At 47.9% G+C, this 19,548-nt stretch overlaps 1 protein-coding gene and 1 long non-coding RNA gene across 2 annotated transcripts in view; one reads left to right on the top strand and one right to left on the bottom strand.

Annotated features, from left to right (window-relative positions):
* The window catches only part of LOC309656291, a 22,856-nt gene extending 3,308 nt beyond the window's left edge, over positions 1–19,548 (top strand). The window contains exon 3 of the long non-coding RNA XR_014261263.1: positions 19,476–19,548. This is a non-coding gene — a long non-coding RNA (uncharacterized lncRNA). The remainder of the gene's footprint in view (positions 1–19,475) is intronic.
* SALL2 (spalt like transcription factor 2) lies at positions 3,370–16,551 on the bottom strand (the record flags this gene model as incomplete). The annotated part of the gene is given in 8 exon segments (XM_082452576.1): positions 3,370–4,350; positions 4,352–4,402; positions 4,404–4,568; positions 5,199–6,817; positions 6,820–7,569; positions 7,689–8,006; positions 8,409–8,684; positions 16,479–16,551. Coding segments are annotated over 8 exon segments (3,276 nt in total). The 3' UTR covers positions 3,370–4,326.

Here is a 19,548-nt window from a genome sequence, read left to right as displayed (position 1 = left end):
GTGTCTTTGCCACTCTTCCCGATAAGAGGTAAAGCTTGTTTCCCCTCCTCTTGAATCTGAACTGGTCTTCTGACTAGCTTTGGCCAAGAGAAAGTGGCAGAAGTGATATTCTTTGAGTTTCAGAGTCTAGGCCTTAAGAGGCCTTGAAGCTTCTGCTTTTGTCGTCCTGGAGGCCTAGGCCTTCATGGAAGTCCAGTTATCCTAATAGCTAGACCATTTGAAGAGAGAGTGAGGGAGAGGGAAAGGGAGAAGGAGAGGGAGAAAAAAAGAGTGAGAAAGAGAGAGAGAAATCCTAGAGATTGAAAGATGTCAGAAAGAGGCCCTGGAGAATGAAAAACTGAGGAAAGAGCCTCCAGCATTTCAGCCATTCAACCGAGGGGCCAGAGGTGAGTGAGGCCATCTTGGATCCTCCAGCCCGAATTGAAGCTGCTGAGTGAGCTCAGCCCTCACCACGTGGAACATAGACAAGTCATCCTGGCTGAGGCCTGTTGGGACAACCCATGGACTCACAAGCAAATACATAATTATTGTTTAAGACACTAGGTTTTGGATGGTTTGTTACACAGCAGTGGGTTACTGAAACATCCACAGTATTGACCAAATACTGCACTTCTTAACTGGTTCTTTGGTCAAAATTTCTTTTTTTCTTCACTTTTGTCCTTACTCATTTTTTTAAATTATATGATCAAAAGCAAAGTGTCCATTGGGGTTAGTAAATCTGTTGTTAAATTAAACATTAGAAAAGACAAGGAAATGTAAAGGGAAGTCGAATTTGGGTCCAATGGAGAAACGCTCATGTGAGTTAAGTTTGTCTTGGGGATCAGGAGAGGGATGTTCCTTGATTTACTGAGAAGTTCCAGGGACGGTATCCAGAGTCCCAGGGGCAGAAATTTGTGAGAGATGAAAATGTGCCAATAGAATTGAAATCTTTTTTGGGAGTGACACAGGTTGAAATCTGGGAGAAGCAGATGCTGAGAGAGTCAGGAGTCCAAAAGTTTTATTGGGAAGTAACACCTGTAAAAAGAAAAAGGGAAGAAAATGGGATTGGGCAGGGAGAGCTGTCCCAAGCTGTCAGTGACGCAGACATGACAGCCTCTGCCAGACCACTGGGGAGTTCCATAGCAAGAATCGTTCATTAGTCCCATGTTCCCTGGGAATGGCTAAGCCCTGTACCACCCACCACCTTGCTTAGCCTTTGGCCAGGGGTTTGGAGAACAGTAGGACAGCTGGAGGCTGTCAGCTAACCAGGTTTCTTGCAGCTAGGTAGCCAGTTCTTTCTTATAGGGACATCTCTGAAGTAGCACACCTCTGTATCTGCCACAGGGGACTTGACATACCTTATGTAGGTTCTTATATGGTAACTGCCTTGGTCCTTAGGTTGTCATATGGATTCAGTTAATATATTTCAGCATGGTTATTATGAAAACTGAATGTAAGAGAACTGTACGTCCCCGCCCCCTTCTCTCTCTTTGTAACATGAGTTAGTTATTTCCCTTTCTGGAATCCCGCAGGCCACTGTGTCTATCACAGTATTTACTACCATGATATAAAAATATGTTTTCATTTTTCTTCTTCCTTGACTGAGCTCCCTTAGGGGCAGAAGTTTGTTTACCTTTGTATCTACCCAACACCTGGTCTCTGAAACAAAATAAATCCTCAAAAATTAACTGAGTGAATGAGTGAAGGAGCTGTCTCTTGCTTCTTATACTAGTGATCTTTTTATCCATCTAGTTTGAACTGAATCCGCTATGTATATTTCAGGTAAAGCGTTTCGCAAGCTGCATTTCTTGACATATTCATTTCAGCAGGTTAGAGTTAATTCACCTTCCAAAAGGATGATCAAATGAGAAGTGCTTGAGAGTAAGAAATGGTGGAGTTGAGGGTGGGGATTGGAAGGGACTGCAAGAAGGAAGAAACTGAAGGCTCTAAAAGAGGAATAAATTAAAGGTGAAGAGAGAAAAGTAAAAGTTGTAGGTCAATGAAAGAATAAAAAGCAGGAGAGGAAAAAGAAGAATGAAAAGGAGACAGAAGGGAAAATAAAGTAGAGCTATGAAGGAGTGGGGTGGGGAGTCCAGCTCAGTGCTGACCTGCCCAAGGAAGCACCCATTAGTAGAAGCCTCACTGACAGCTGTTACCATAATGGGAACTGGCATCTAAAGAGAGGGCAAGTCTAGTTTAATTAGTTAAATGGCATTATCTATGTCCAATGGGGGTAGGGGAGGTAAAGGGAATAGAAGGATTGGTGACCTACCCCCTTCCATAGGCTGAAAAGAAAAACAGATTTATAAAGCTTTGGTAAGGAATTAGAGACAGGAGCGCTTTCTTCTCCAGCCGACTTCACAAGATTGCCATGTCCTATTCACTAGTACCTTTAAAGCGGGACGGGTTTAAAGTTGCCTCCAGGAGGCAACTAGAATCAAATCTCTGTTCTTTACCTTGAATCGAGCCAGTAGGTTTACTCACCTTTTCCCTTCAGTCTTCCAGGCAGCCTCACTTCAGGAGTCTTTAGTATGGAACAGGAAGCAAGCACCATTCCTGACCACTGGTGGTTAGCACTGAGACTGGGGTTCTGCCGACCTGGGTTCTTAATCCAGTTCTGCCACTGATTGGCTGAATGTCTTTAGGCAAATCATTTTACCAGTCCCATCCCTTTAGCATGTGGTTTCAGTGATATAATCTTACAAACGAAAAAAAAAAATTCCGGAGAATGTTCTCTTTAGGAAAGCAAGGTCTTAAGAGTCAAATCTGAACCTTACCATGTTGTGGAGAGACAAAACACATAAACAAAATATATATATATATATATATATATATATATATATATGCTTCATTTCATTCTCCCACTCCCAATGTACTTCCTCTGCTAAGAATTCTCCTTTATATTATCTTGTTGGTAGAAATTACTAGGGTTGAATTTTTTTTTTCTGTTTATAACATCAGACCTCAAGTATCATCAAGATGAATTCATCTTGGTTCTGCAGATTAACGGATGTCAGTTAGGCTGGCCTACAGGTCAGGACAGATAGATAAAGAAACAGCTTTCAACCTCCAAACAAAACAAAACAAAAAAAGTAAAATAAAATACAAAAGCCTGGTGGTGGAAGGTTCTAGGCAAAGAGAAAACCTGGACAATGGCTGTAAACAGTGAGCAAATCCCCTACCTTTTGAGAACACAAACACCATTTCTACAAGGAAATTACATTCACTGGAGGTTGTCTTAGGACAAGGCTGAGCAAATTAAATATTTCAACACCATATGTTCAGCTTTGGCAGGAGATGTAGGTGGGAAGGGAATCTCAATGTTAGGGAATGCTCGTATCACACCCCAGCTGGCTATTTAGTCATGAAATAAGGAGAAACACACAAATATTTGGTTAAAACACCTTTAATGAAAAGGGAAAGACACTAACATCTCCGTTGTCTGCTCTTCACATTTTACTATGTTAGGAAACTGGAGCCTACACCTTTGGAGGAGGAGCCATCACTCAAGTCAGTCAATAGCAGAACCCTCACTCCCTCCTCCTCAGAGCTCCTGTTCCAAATGATCCTATGTTAAGAGTAAATACTACATCTCATTACAAAACGGAGAGGCAGGGAGGACAGCACCTAGGGCTCATCTCCCAAAGTCTGGGACTCTAAGAACCAGACAGCGGCAAAGACGTAAGCCCCAGTCCGTGGACAGGCAAAATGGGAAGGAAGTGGACCTTGAAAGAGGAAGATGAGGAAAATACAAGGGGCCAGGGAATAGAGGAGGGAGTTATCTAAAACTAGAAGCACACTAGTGCTAGGAAGTCCCCCATGATCCATGGTGCACTGCTCCACACTAAAGTCACCATGAGTTCAAAAGAACATTCATGACACCCGTCGACCCATCCAATTAAGAGTTTGAGGTCCCCTCCTACATCACACCCCTTTCTTAATCACATAGCTTCTCAGCAAGCCCTATGCTTTAGCAACACTCCTAAACTCTCCATTATTCCTTCAGCTAACCGTCATCAACAATGCTTGTTAAAGATATGAACTTCACATTTCCTTCCCCAAAATATCCATCCCATGGGAGACCTCTCAGCAAGAAATCCACTTGTTTCCTAACTCAGAGGCAAGGGTGAAAGATATGAGAAGCTCAAAATATCTTGGCATATTAACCAGCCAACACCTCTGCCTTAACGTGACGAAGGCACATTAGTGCCTTACCACTGGGAAGAGTGTCCTATGCCCTTCGTTTCTCCCTACACCCTGGGGCTGAGCCACCAGATACTGATATTGTTGCATCTTCATTGTTGGCACCTTCTGGAGCAGGGGGAAGGAGAAGAAATGTACAGTTTGCTACTTCTTTTCTATGATGGGCTTTCTCAGGCACTGTCTTGGATGCCAGAGGCCAAAAGAGGAGGAGGGGGGAATCTCTTCTCCTTGGCTTCTCTGGATCCCATTGCTGGAGGCAACTTCTCAGCCACAGTTCCTGGGCCAAACAGCACTGGTGGTGCGGGGCCTGAAGGGGTAGTGGAGATGGAGATGGAGCTGGAACTCTGGGGCTTGGTGGGCAGGTCACTTGACAGGAAAGCTGTGTCCTGGTTTCAGCCAGACAGGGGGCCCACCCTCACCAGCTGGGCAGGAATGCCCTGGGACAAGAAGTCCTGCAGGTTGACCTGGTCACCAGAGAGGAGTGGCCCTAGGCCCTCCAGGGACAGCTGCTGGCCCCTTCGGGCTGGGCTATGATTCCAAATGTGGGTGCTCAGATGCACCTGCCAAAGGGAAAGGGAGAGGAGAGGGTAGAAGGGTCATTCCCAGGGAAGGTGGAGAGGGTTCTTCTTGGGAATGTGAAAGCTGTAGAGAATCTATTTTCCTCAGGTACAATGAATGAAGAGGAAAGAAAAGTTTCTCAGGGGGCCATCCCCCTGTAAGCACAAGGATTTCAAAGCTCAGGGATTAGAGAAAAGCCATTAGGGACACATCAATATAAGAACTCAGAGAAATAGACAAATAAGGGCTCATAGATCTTGGAGGTCCTTCTACAGAGCTCTCAGTTTCTTCCCCCCGGGTCAAGGGGCAGCAGGTTCAGAAAAACAGGCTCATGGGATCGTGGGGTCATCTTTCCGGGGAAAGGGGGAGAGCCCTGGGGAAGTGATGGGGGGTGAGCAGCCAGGGACCAAGGAAAGAGCAGCAATATTCTGAGGGCCGTGGGGGGCAAAGGGCTGTACCTGGTGGTGAGCCAGCAGAATATGCTTCTTGAGGGTAGCCCGTTCGAGAAAGCCCTGCCTGCAGAAAACACAAGTGAAGAGCGGCCCCTCCTTGGGGTGCGTCTTCTGATGCTCCTCCAGAGCTGCCTGGGTGGGAAAGGTCTGGCCACACACCTCACAGGCCTTTCTGCTACTGCTCTCTCCGGGCTCCTTTCTCATCGCTTCCTGCAGGCTCAGCTCCTCCACCAAGGTGGGGCTGCTGCCTTCCCCTTCTAGGACCAACGCTGACACTGGGCTGGCGCTCCTCTCCGGTTTGGCCCCCTCTTCTGTGCCTCCTGCAACATCACTGCCGCCCTGCTCCACTGGCTGCGTTCGATCCAGGCTGTCAGGCGGCGGCGGCGGCAGAGAAGGCTGTTGAATCGTTTTCTCATTACTGTCCATCTCCTTCCCAGCTGTGGCCACTGCCACCACAGTTCCCACTTCCTCCTCTGCCCCAGAGGCCTCTTCTGAATCACCACGCACTGATATCGCCTTCTCACCTCCACTCTCGGAGCCTCTCCCTGCCAGGGAATCTTCATCAGTCACGTCTTCCTCTTCTTCGTCGTCCTCTTCTTCCTCTTCGGACAACTCCTCTTCTGGGGATGGCTGCTGGGATGGCTGCTGGGGGAAGCTCCCCGCCCCAGAGACTGCAGACTGCTCAGGGCCGTTCTCCTGGGCAGTTCCCCCACCTTCAGGGAGCGTGGTACCACCGTTGGGGATCTGGCCCCCCAGGTGCATCCGAACATGCTGCTGCAGAGTAACAGCATTGGTGAACTTCTTCTGGCAAATGGGGCAGGAGTTCTGAGCCCGGGCAGCTGGACTAGCCTTGTGGCCCACGAAATGTGCACGCAGATTGCCCCGGGTAGAGAAAGCTCTGCCACACACTTTGCACTTAAAGGGCCGCTCACCTCCATGTTGGCCGTAATGCAGGCGCAGCGCTCGAGGACAGCTCAGCACCCGGAGACAAATGACACACTGGTTAGGTCCCGATGAGGCTGAGGATGAAGTTGCAGGGGCAGAGGTTGTGGAGGCTCCCGAAGCAGTAGAGGCCACTGCCACGGCTCCCTGACGGTCAATCTTCTCTACCAGTTGCTGCAGCTTGGAGGTCTCAGAGGGTGAAGCCCCCAAGGGCTCTAGCACATAAGGAAACGGGAAGCTACCAGTGGACTTAAAGTGGTTGGTGAGCAGGGCCCAGCTGGGTAGCGAAGTCACCAGCTTACTTAGCTGCATGCGGGTTGCTGTGCCACTTTCTGCCACCCCGGCGATGGCCGAGCCCTCGCTCCCGGGTGGGGTGTTTTCATCAGCTTTACTTTTTGGCTCTACCGCTTTCATGAGCACGAACTTATTGAAAGCAGGGAGCGCAGGAGCCGTGGCTGTGCCTGCCCCGGTGGAGAGCAGCGTCAGGCTCTCTGTGGCACTGAGTGCCGTGGTGGAGGCCACCAGAGGCTTGCGTTCCACACCGCCACCTGGCATGGCCGCCTCCTCCTCGGCCTTCTCTGGCGGCACGGACATACCATAGGGCAGGCCGCTGCTGGTGATGACGTAGTCCAGATGCTCTGGTACCGGGTGAGGGTTCATCTGCACGTGCGGGTACTTCTCCGATGCCGGTGGAAATGCACTTTGAGGTTGCCACGCGTGGTAAAGCGGTTGCCACAGACATTACACTTATAGGGCCTCTCACCTGTGTGGGAACGCAGGTGGATCTGCAGGGCACTGTCACTGCCAAATACTTTGGCACAGAAGCGGCACTTGTGCCGTCCACCGGGCTTCTCCAAGGGACCCATCAATTCCCCATAGCCCAGCTCACCACCTCCATTCTTTGGCTTCAGGAGCCCTGGGGAGGCAGTAGCCTCAAGGCCCCGGGCTGCCCCAAGACACTGTGCCGCCAGTAGTCCCGTGGTGCCTGGGAATGCCAGATGAGGCGAGGCAATCAGCTGATCTGTGCTGCCTGACAGGGCCGGGGAGGGGGCAGGGGTGGGTTTGTGGCTTCGCCCGACCCCTCCGGCAGCAAAAGGGTGCTGTGACCCCAGTGGATGATAAAGGTGGAAGAAAGCCTGCTTGGGTGTTTCCGCCCCTGAGGAGGAGGAGGTGGAGGAAGGCGCCAGTGTCTTGGCAGTTTGGACAGGCTTGATGGGGCTGAAGAGGGGGAGCAAGGGCTTGGTGGAGGAGGCGGCGCCTGTCCCAGGTAACTCGGAGGGGCTGGAAGAGGTGCCCACTGTCTGGCCTAAGGAGCCAAGCAGCAGCACCTGCCGGCAGATTTGCTCAGTCATCTGCATCTGATGGATCTGCCGCTGCTGCAGTACCCGGAGCTCTTCCAAGATCAGAGGGATGTTCAAGTGGCCGCTGCCTACACCTGGGGGTGGAGGAGGAGGTGGAGGAGGGGGGGGTGCAGGAGTGGATTCTGGAGGTAATGGAGTTGCTCCTAGCTTAGGGCTGGCCAAGATCAGGCCCCCACCTCCCCAGCTGCTGTACCTGTGGCAGCTACGAGAAAGTGCCCCGAAGACTCCTCTCCCCTCCGCTCTGGGCCCCAGGTGGGATCCGTGGGTACAGAGGACCCGGAATCCGAGGGGTTGCTCTGCTCGGCCTCCATGACCTGGGGACTGCTGTGGCCCTCAGGCCGGGGTTCAGAAGAGGTCGAAGAGTTGTTGGGGTTCTCCTGGCCCCCAATTATCACCATTACAGGGGGGTCAGGAGAACATGCGTTCTGGTGGGCGAGGAATTCAGCTGGGTCAGTGAATTGTGCGCAGCACTTGGCACAGACTTGGGGGTGGTCCTCCTCGCTAGCATCACCTGGGGAGAAGACAAGGAAAGAGCGTGGGTGGTGCGGTTGGGATGGGTATGCAGAGGCTGTAATTAACAACGAGCCCAGTAACCGCTAGTGGGGGTGGGGAGATGAGCTCACCATCCGGCCGTGCAGGAGGCTAGAGCTCAGTGCTGTCCCGCCTGGACAGGAGACTCGCCAGCACTGGGGGCCAGGAGGGAGGGGGAGCGGGCATGCACAAGCTACTCCCCCCTCCACCCACCCACCCCCACCCGCCCCCAGCCCCCGGCCACTGGCGGGCGCAAGGACTGGGTGTGAGGACCGGGTCCTGTGCAGAGAATCGTGCCTTCTATCTCGTCCACCGAAAGTCCTCTCCCCGCCCCCCGCGTCCCCTCCACCCCCACCCCTGCCCGGGCCGGGCCCTACCGCACCTCCAAGCTCTGCCGGCTCCCCGCAGGGCCCCCCGAGACGAGAGCTCCTCCCGGCTTCGTGCGCCATGGTTGTGTGGGAGGTGGAGGGCCAGGTGGAGTGGGAGACAATGGGTATCCGGATTGGGGGAGGCGGCAGTGGCCGCCGGGGCTGCGGCAGCTTCTGCACCCAGCGGCCCAGACTGCGGAGATGGAGATCAGCGGCGGGGGCAGGGAGCGGCGGAGGAGGGGGAGGGGAGCGAGGAGACGCGGAGGAGGGGAGGAGCTGGAACGAGAAAGCTGGGAGAGGGGAGATGGGGGAGGAGCTGCTGGGGAGGGGAGCCTGTGGGGAGCAGCTGCTGGGGAGGGAGGCGGGAGCTGGAGGAGGAGGGAGGGGGAGCGAGCCCAGAGCCCGGGAGGGTTTCCGGAGGCTCAGTGACAGGTGCTGTGGGGCATGGCGGGGGTCCACCTTTCCTTACCCTCTGCCAGCTCCCCCCATCTCCGGATGTCCTTGCCCAGACCTGCCCCCCTCTCCCCCCCTCCCCCCCCCCCAACCCCCCAGCAAGCTCAAGGGGGCACAGTAGGAAACACAGCCTTGCTCAATAGAGCAAAGCGATAGGCTTCTCTTATTTTCCTTTGGATAAAGGATCCGCTGAGCCTGGAAAACATGGGCTCCAGAGAGGGTGGTCTGAGGGCCAGAGCGGGAGGGGGATCCCAGAACACCCACCCTTACCTACACATACATATCAGGTACCCCCCAGATACCCCAAGTTTTGTCCTGTTTTCCTGACCTCCATTCCCACCCTACCCCCACCCCATCCACAAAAGAAGTTTCTCAGGGTGGGAGGCCGCGAGGTAGAATTTCCAAGGAAGTCGTTTCAGGACTCCTCTCTGCCGTAACACTAAGCCCCTCTACGCCCCGCCCCTCCTCCCCCAGAATAATAGCTGAGTGCGAGTTACTCCACAGATCACCCAGCCCACACTTTTAATTTATAGAGTTCATGCTTATTTAAGGGGCCATCTCCTATTTAGTACCCTCTTCTCTACCCTTCTTCTTCCCTTGTCTTTCTCTGGCAACACAGCCACTACTGAGGACGGTTGGGTTTGGGGAGATGCTAGCCTGCAGAGGCCTACAGAGGCCCACCTAGCTCTAACCTGGGGGGGAGGGGAGCTTCTCCTGAAACAATGGGGAAAATGCAGTAGGAGGGAGTTACCAAGCAGCCTCTCAGTGCCTAAAGCCCCTTTTAGCCCCAGCCTGGCTTGAATGCCTAGGAATGACTTAACACCTGCTCACCAGCACAGAGGTGGCCTCCTATTCAGAGAGAGGATAAGTAGGGATAAGATGCTTCCAGGACCAGGTACTCTGCATTCCCTTTCTACCTTGAAATGAGTCTTAATGGGTTTCCCACTTCCTTAGAAGAGCTTATCTTACTTACAGGAAATGAACACAAGTCCTTAGTTTTGTGGTTTGCCTAGGCATCAGTAAATCCACATCGTTCTAACCCCAGTTCCAGTCTTGTCTGGCTGATAAACTGAGGCGTGGTGCTCAGTCACACCATGCTATGCCACCATTTCCTCTTTTGTAAAGTGGTAATATTGCAGCTGTGCTATCTTCATCAGAGAAATACTGTGGGGATAAAATAATATGTATATATGGGACTTTAAATTTTGGGAGGAGTCCCAAATATTATGAATTAGAGAATTTATATTGTCAGTGGCAAAACAATCAAAATAAAATACATATATATTAAAATTAGATGTTTTCATGTTGCCTATTAATTTCTTATTTATTTATGTATGGCCAAGCTGCACAGCTTGCACAGGACCTTAGTTCCCCGAACCCAGGCCCTCGGCAGTGTAAGCCTGGAGTCCTAACCACTGGACTGCCAGGGAATTAGCAATCTTATTAATTTCTGAGGCTGATATCATTGGCATATATCAAGGGTAGGAAGTCTTTTTTGCGGGGAGCTGAAACAATGTAATATTAGTAACATCCACTTTCATTGAAAACATTGTACTGAATTATGTTTTGAAACTTCAGATAATCACAAGGGCCTTAACACTGTGGACAATGGCTCTGAAACAGATGAGCTACATACATCCTTCCAGGCCTGACCCTGACAATGAGGGAGAGGGGGTTCTATTTCAATAAGGCAAGTCACAGGTTAACGCAATGTTGTTTATTTTTACAGATAAGAAAATGGAAGCTTGGAGAGGTTAAGTGACTGTTCCAAGTTCACACAGTAATTCAGTGAAGCAAGCATTCACAATTTTGACTCCTGTCCAGTGCTTTCCCAAGCACATCAACATTGTGTGGCTCCCCTAAGTGAGAGAAAGGGCCCTGTGTGGCTCCTACCTGCCATTTGCTCTCTGGCCTCAGTAACAGAGAGGGAATCAGATGGAAGCTTTCTACTGAGCATTTGTTAATTAGCATTGAACATTTGATATCAAGTTGCTGTTTTGTCAAGTCTTCCGACAAGAAAAGAAATCCTTTTCTTTTCATCTTCTCCTGGGAAACACTGTCCCCTTTCTTGCTCTTTAATGAAACTTGCTTTCTGATGCGTAATTTGATCTGGGCTCTTCTTTAAGGTAAATTCAGTCCCTGGTGAAAGGTGACGGATCAACAGCCACCTGTAAGAGGAAGCCTCTATTTCTCAGCACTTTGCACTCACTGCCTATCCTGAAAAGGGGGGCAGGATTCTTAGGCAGACACGAATGAAGTCATAAACACAGGAATAAACTAAGCTGGTAATGGTGTCCCTAGATAGCAGATAAGGTGAGGTAAGCTATCCTGGGTTACATGCAAAGTCTGGGGTGGACATAGGACTGAGACAGGGACACGCTTGTTTAAATTTATAAAGAGCTGAAACGACAAGGAAAAAGGAAACCAAGTGACTCTCTAAACCTGGTAACTCATTAAACTTGGGAGAGGATGGCTGGGAGAACAGAGAGAAATTGGTGGGTAGCAGGGTGGTAGAGCTGAACACAGGTTCTCAAACTTTGCTGCCCATGAGAATTACTGGGAGAGCTTTTAAAAATCCCAATGGCCAGGCCGTACCCTAGACCAATTAATTCAGATTCCCTGAGGGTGAGACCTAGGCATCAGTGTTTGTAAAGCTCCTCAAGTGATTCTGATGTACAACCAAGGATGAGACCCACAGTACGTATCAGAGGAGTGCCCTCCCCATCAAAGCTTCCACCCTGCTCCTCGCAAATCTTACCTGTGCTCAACTCGGCCAAAATTAGGACGGAGGCAAAATGAGTTGCTCAGTGCAAAATCTTCCCGTCGGGTTCCCTCTCTACTCTGACCACAGCTACACTTCGGCTCTCTTGTATCCTGCTTCCAGGAACAGAATTTGACATGATATACACCTGACTATGAATTTAAGTGACTGTATTGCCCTTCCCAGGGTATGTGCATCTTGAGCCACACTTCCAATTGTAAGATGAAAGGCTCTGTTCTACACAGAGTTCAAGCATTATCCAGCCGTTAAAGAAACAAGCACACTATGTAAGCCCCTGCCTAAACTTAATGTTGGACCAACACAGATTGGTAGTGGCCACAATTATGAGTTGATTCTGTAACTGCTGCTATAGATAACTTCTAAGGGAGAATGTCTCATCTTCTCTTCCTCACTCCTCTCTCCTAAATACATACACATACTCCTTTGCTACCCACACCTAGTAAAGGCACCCTTGGCCTGTGCAACACAGTGGACAAACAGGCACAAAGATTTATACATCTGGTGCTAAGTGAGAAAAATATATTTGTTTCCAGAATAGGAATATCTTAGATCAAACACAAAAACAGGTTTTTTTTTTAAAGGACGTTTTTCTGATATCAAAGGACTCGGCACTTGGTATGAATGGCACTTGGAATTCATACCATCTTGGAGCTGGAAGGGACTTTAGAGATATGACCTCTCATTAAGCACAGTTACTGAGAGCGCCAGCCCTGAATCAGACTTGAGTTAACGTCCCAGCACTTTCTAATCTTTGTGACCTTGGGAAAGTTTCTTAATTTCTCTAAGGCTTGCATTTCTTTTAAAAATGGGGGTATAGCCACAAAAAGGAATGAAATTCTTATACATGCTACCACATGGGTGAGCCTTGAAAACATTGTGCTAAGTGAAATAAGCCAGACGCCAAAGGACAAATATTGTATGATTCCATTATATGAGGTCCCTAGAATTGGTAAATTCATAGAGACAGAAAGTAGAAGGGTGATTTCCAGGGGCTGGGAGTGTTGGGTGAAGGGAATGGGGAGTTACTGTTTAATGGGTATAGAGTTTCAGTTTTGCAAGATGAAAGAGTTCTGGAGATGGATGGTGGGGGTGGCTGCACAACATTGTGAATATACTTAATGCCACTGAATTGTATGCTTAAAAATGATAAATTTTGTTATGTATATTTTACCGTAAATTTAAAAAATTTAATGGAGGTAATAATAGCAGAATTGGGAGGAATAAACAAGAGGAAATATATAAAAGGCCTAGCATAGTACCTGACAAATAGTAAATGCTCTGCAAATATTAGCAATGAGTATTATTATTTAAAGACTAAAAGCTGAAGCTCTGGCAGAAGAATGGGCCTGCCCAAGGTCACAAAGCTTCAAGGTACAAGCTGGACTGAAAACCAGGCTTTCTGCTTCCTTATCCAGTGCTCTGTTGCACCCTCCCTGAGTTACTTTCTATCTACTCAGAAATGTTTTCTTTTTCACCCAGGAGTCCCTGGGGCTGAAAGGCTCAGGGATCAATACCCTGAGAGGCGATGCTCTCCACCTCCAGTTTTAAAGAGAACAGAACCCTCAAAAGTCTATTTTTGCCTTCTTTCCCCTTTTGCTGCTCTTGTTGTCTGCCAACTGCCATTTCTCCCCCTAGGTCTGTTTGGCTGTTGTCCTGGTTTCTCCTTCTCACTAAATATCTGGGTTTCTGATCGTTTCCTTTATTTCCCAGATGTACTAGTTTACATTTTCCCTATTCACATCCCTTATGTTCTCTAATCCAGATTTCTAGACTCTGTAGGGGAGACAGAAATTTTTTTTCTCTCCAGAGTTTTTAAGTAAATAGACTATTTCCCTCTCATCACTTATGTGCAATAACTATTCTGGTAGGTTTTGGTGTTCTGGTCAGGGAAACTGAGCAGAAACAGGGCGGGAAAACAGGTTTTTCGGACTGTGCCTTGGTGATATCTTAGGTCACTGCAGAGATGAGGCTTTTAAAATGTGCAACAAAGGCTCAGCATTTGCTTGTCACATATGGTAAACATTGCTTAAAAGAAGGCAAAGACTCTTGAAAACTTTAGTGGCACCCTAGCTTACTAAATAAATGTCTGCTGACGGTCATGATGAAGCCCATAGTTCCACAGGTACACCTGTAAAAGGACACGTGTAAGAGCCCCAGAACAAGAGCCCTCCCTACCTAATTTTGGGGCATGCAGAACAAGAAACAGTCCCTGGGGCAGAAGGAAAACTCAGGAGCCTGAAGATCACATAAATGAATAGAAACCCTATCTATATATCTTATAAAAGCAGGAAGGATTTTTAGATTTGATCAAATATTAGCCACCTCATCTTACAAACGAGACCCAGTGACACGCCAGGTCATACAAGTAGCCCAAGGATCTTTCAGTCTCTCAGGAGAATTCTGAAGGCAGATCTTTCTTAAGGTCACTACTGCTTTCTTGCTCCTTAACATTTAGGTTTTTAACTTTTATGGCTCAAAGGCAAAATTTCAACTGAAATTTGTTGCTGCCACTGAGTTCAAGCCTGCGCTGTTTCTATGGGGACGGCTCTGCAGCAGCGTCCCCGTGCCCCCAAGTGTTCACAGCCACAAGTGGGAGCTATAGTTCAAGGGGCTGGAGAATCCCCTCGGGGCAGTTGTGAAAGATTTCTTGTGACTCCCTCCCAGATTCTTCCTCAGCCGTGGTATAGGGAATGGGTGAACTGAGGATGTGGGAAGAAGAGAGGAGAAGGGGGGAGAGGAGAGGATACCTCCGGGGTGGAGGGGATTCAGTATTGTTCCACAATCTAACCAGCAGGGGAGCAGGACTTTAAGGCAACTCTGAGGCTCTGGGGGAAGTCTCCTGTAGAGCAGGAGGAGGAAACATCCGGCCTGCAGCAGCATTAAGGGGGGGCTAATGTGTCCCAGGAGGGAAGGATGCCACCAGCATGCCACCTCTTAATATTGGCACAGTGGGATCCCAGTAAAGCACTGACTTTGAAGGCTATGTGTTCTACCCAAAACACAGTATGTCTGTTAAGGTTGTTCCGCAGCGTGTTGTGAACTGATTTGATCTCAAGTCCTTTTTTACAACAGGTGGAAAGGTAAATTTAATCCGTGTTTTAGTTTTAGCCACTACAAATACATTATCCTAGAGCTTTTCATGGCACACATCTCATAAAGAAATGCTGAAGTTTGCCAAGAGTCTCCCGAGCTTTGGTCATATTTCAGCACTTACAGGAAGTGCACTGTACTCACATATAATAATAATAATAATAATAATAATAATAATAATAATAATAATAATAGACTTCCCTGGCAGTCCAGTGGTTAAGACTTTGCCTTCCAATGCAGGGGGCGCAGATTCGATCCCTCGTCGGGGAGCTAAGATCCCACATGCCTCACGGCCAAAAAACCAAAACACAGAACAGAAGCAATATTGTAACAAATTCAATAAAGACTTTAAAAATGGTCCACATCAAAAAAATCTTAAAAAAAAAATAATACACATTAAGTACTTATTTATGCTAGGGACTGTGCCACATGTATTAAGCACTTATTTATGCTAGTTATTTTTCCAAGTGTATTAACATGTATTAACTCAGTAACCTAATGAGGTAGCTAGTATATTCATCCCTATTTTACAGATGAGGAAACTGAGGCATAGAAAGGCAAAGTAAACCAACAAGGTCGCACAGCTAACCAAGTGGTAGAGCCAGGATTTGAATCCTGAAAGTCTGCCTTCAGAACACTTGTGCTTAATCCTACACTGCATTGTTGGGTGAATCAACTGTTTGCTAAATAAATAGTTTATCCCTGAGCCAGGACTTTCAGACTTTCACAGTGTGAACATATGTAGCCGTACTAAGATTGTCCCAAACTTGCTCGATCCTAAGAATTACCTGGACATTTGCAAAGATACAGATTCCCAGACTCTAGCCCAGATCTACCCACAATCAAGCAAGCTTGGAAAACCCTAGTTTAGGTGGAGTGAGCACCACTAGCCCTAAATGTCATGAAATCTAGGTTTCTGTCCTGACTATGCCTCTGTTTCTGAGACTTTGGGCAATGTCACTTCTCAATACTTTAGTTGCTCTGTTGGCTGCCTCTTACTTATTGGAATGTTATGAGAATACATGAAAATTTCCCCCCTCATAAAGAAAATCTGTTACTTAAACAAATGATCATATCCCCATAAAATGATATGAATGTATCAACAAGTATGTTAACTCATACACTGTTTTTAGCTTGGCTTTCCTTGAAACACAAACCTAAGCCCCTCATCCAGAACTTTCCTCTAGCTTCTACGCCAGGTGACACAGATACACACCCCAAACCAGGCTGCATCTGACCGACATTAGCTCTCTCCCTCTGGGAGCTCTGATCTGTTCTCTGCTCAGCCCAACAATGAGAAACTTTTTTCTCTTCTCCCTCAGGGGACCCTTCACGTTTATCCAATTCATTCTCTTGCAACCCAACTCTCCAGAAAGAAAAGGGGGGAAAATCCCACCCCTAAGAGACGGTCTTCAGGTCTGAGGAGGTTACTTAGCAACGGCACAAAGACCATTGAGCAAAGGGGGGGACCTGGGGAGAAAACTCTTGGGTGGGGAGACAGAGCCAGTTTGAAAACTCCATTTCATCCAGAGAAAAACAACACAGAAAACACAAACATAATCAACCCTGAGAAAAGCCAAGCGGGGCTTCTCCCCAGCACAGGTCATCTCCTTACACGCTGCATCTCAACTCTTTCAACCCCCCAGCGACCAAGTTCTCCCCCTGGTTTCGCCCATGGCCCGGGTGCCCTCCCCTTGCCCTGGCCTGACCCACACAGGCTTGGGCTCAAGGACCCCCCCAACCCCTCCCCGGCACCCACCGTTCTCAGACGCGCTGGGACCTTCGCAGTCCGAGATTAACTGTTGGGGTTTCCGCTGCTTTCGCCGAGACATTCCCGGGTGGAGAGAGGTGGGACAGGGAGGGGCAACGCTCACTTAGTCTTAACCGGGGTGACCTGGTCTGGTCTCCCCCTTGGGTCTGAAGCCAACTGATGCCTCTCCCCCAGTGCCAATCACTGGGAAGCAGAGATGTTCTCCCTTCCAAGGGACAGACAGACAGACAGACAGACGCGCGCGCTCTGATTCTCTGTCCCTGACTCTCTCTCTCTCTCTTTCTCTCTCAATCTCTGCAAGTCTTTAAAGGGGAGACGCCCCCTTTTTTTTCTTCAGCTTCTTCCCTACGCTTCTGCAGCTCCCATTGTAAAAGCAAAAATCCTAATCTTTCCGCACACTCTTTTCTTTTGTACTGCAGAGGAAAGGATTTAACCCTCTCCTCCCTGCCCGGGCTCCCGGCCTCTCCCTGTGCTGTCTGTTCAGAAAATGTCCCTCGGTTGTTTTTCTAACTCTTCGTCTAAGCTCTTCACAGTGTTTTTTGGTTATTTCATGATTCTATGCCACCTTGTTTGATGATGGGACTGCTTCTGAGGTATAAGCTGAAATGAGAACTTTCTGGTATATCCTGATTATAAGGCCAAGAAGTCAGCTACCTGCCAGTCAAAAATGAGGATGTGAAAGGCTGACAGAAAGATTGAGTAAAAATGTCATTATAATAATAACTTAATATATGTAGATCTCTTTATAATTTATAGGATATTTTCGTGTACAGGACATATTTTGAGTATTACAACTTTGAGGTTAGCACAGCCGGTTTTACTACTCCTATTTATAGATGATCCTCTTTATAGATAAACCGAAAGGCTCAGTGAGGTTAAGTAACCTATCCAAGATTGCACAGCTATGATGCAACAGAGACAGGCCTGCAAGCCAGGTGTATCTGACAGTAGTCTAGCGTTTCTTCCCCTCTATATTGTTAAAGGTACAATATGCCACCAGACTCCTAGTGTGAAAAAAAAAAAAGTGATTGATCTTAAGGAGTCTCATTTAAAATAGTGTCTCTTCTGTCTCTCCCACTCCTGTCCAGCTCCCAGGGTTGAGGGATGCCACCTTTGAGAAGATGATGTAGATGAGTTCTCTGGTACTTCAGAGTAGAAGCTACAAGGAGGCACTTTCAGCTCAATATAAAGGAACTTTCTAAAGTGTAATGGACTCTCCAGTAAATGTGTGAGCTCTCTGTAATATGTTCTCACAGAGGCTGAAAACAGTTGTCAGGGATTCTGTGGAAAGAATTTCTTTGTGGATGTGAAGTTTGACCTTTAAGAATACATCATTTGGCAACCAACCAACTGGATCTCTCCTGTTCAGCTTGCACACTTAAGGGTGATTGGTTTATTGTTCTTTAACTTCTGACCTTGCTGTTCCTCCCTGAATTTAAGGTACTACTGTTACCCCTGGGCATAGAATACCCAGATATGCCCTATCTTCTAGCTTTATGCCTAGGTCCTCTCTTTTAACCTTATTTATCTTTTACTCTTCTGGCTAAGACAGCATCTGAAACACCATCTGTTAGGAAAGTGGGAATGATTTTCCCCTTTGGAGTTAAGTGATGCAAATCTCTGATGGCTGTGTCTTCAGAGAATAGCAAAGCAAAGCTCACTCAGTGTTGGGTGCAAACTTGAAGTTTCCGTCATGTCTTCCCTTACGCAAGTCCAGGCTATTTTGGCAATACTAAGAAAGGGAGAGAGAGACAGATGGTAGGAGGGTTGCTGGTGATAAATGAAGCAGGTACCACCATCTGAAGAGATTTGGAAAGCACTCTGATCTTTGCTTTGGAGTTCACTGAATCTCCATTATTTTCCCAGTCCTTTGGGGTCAGGACCTTGAGTGGCTCCGTCATGGTCAACCCTTGGAACTCTTGCTGACATTGTCTCATTCATTCTGTTAACCTCCCTGTGGTAGACAGGTGCAGTTATCACTAGGCTATTGTAGGGGAAATGGGAACACTGGGGCCAGGAAAGCTTCTAATTTCTCAGTGGAATAGACTGGGTTTTGTCACTCGTTCATTGCACTGTTTCCATCTGTACTTCCTCTTTGAGGAAAAGAAATGAGAGAAGGAACATAGCTTTCTGCTTTTCTCAGGAATCTGGAGATCTCCAAGGGCAGATCTGGGGGCCCAATATTCATCTCTTTACTGAGTCTTGTCTGTCTGGTCTTTTCCTACTTTGGTCCACCCTCCTTCTTGCTGGCCTTATTGTGAAAGGAAGGGCTCTTTCCCCTCCTCTCCTTTCTTCCGCCCTCCCCCATTTACCATTTTTTCCTTTTACCTCTCCACTGTGGCCTCTTGACCTCCCCACAGAGTTACAAAAGTAAAATCCTTGAAGAGATGCTGCTGTGGGAATGTTAATGAGCCTTCCCCACAAAGGGGCAAAGACTTTACTTCACTGAGTTGGAAAAAAGCCCCTTTGAAAAGGGGTTTCTGTGTGTGGTGAAGTGGAGAGGGGAGGGGAAGGAGAGAGAGGGAGAGAGAGGGAGAAAAGAAGGGAGGGAGAGAAAGAGCAAGAGAATGAAAGGAGAGAGAGAAATGAGAGAGAGAGAGATTGAGAGAAACAGCAGAAGAGAATATTAAAACAACACTGTTCTTTCTTTAATTGGTGATTTAATTTTGGGAAAATGTTCCATAGTCATTTGACCTCGTAAACTAAGCAGTTAAGTTCCCAAAAAAGCTGAAGAGGCACTCAAGGGCGTTGAAGATAATAAAGGATGGGAAAAAGGGACTTATCCTGGCACCCTGTCCCCAGTTCTTTCTCATGTGTGGGAGACTGAGAGGCTCTAGTGGGGGAGGATGTTCTGGATGGGGCGAGTTGGTGGTGAAGATGGACTTCTTATTCTGGTTTTGTGGTTCCTCCTTATGATATTTTCTAATTTTATCAACATTTTCTATTTTGGCTTCCCTATTGACTTAAAATTTTTCCTCTCTTCAGGAATAGCTTAAAGTACTGTTGGGTGTTTACATTGTGGAGCCAATTTTCAAGCCAGACCACTCGAGCATAATCT

This window comes from Balaenoptera physalus (assembly GCF_965194825.1).
Source record: "Balaenoptera physalus genome assembly, chromosome: 2".
NCBI classification, from domain to species: Eukaryota; Metazoa; Chordata; class Mammalia; order Artiodactyla; family Balaenopteridae; genus Balaenoptera; species Balaenoptera physalus.
Note: the sequence above shows the minus strand (reverse complement) of the source record. Positions and strands in the feature narration are given on the sequence as shown.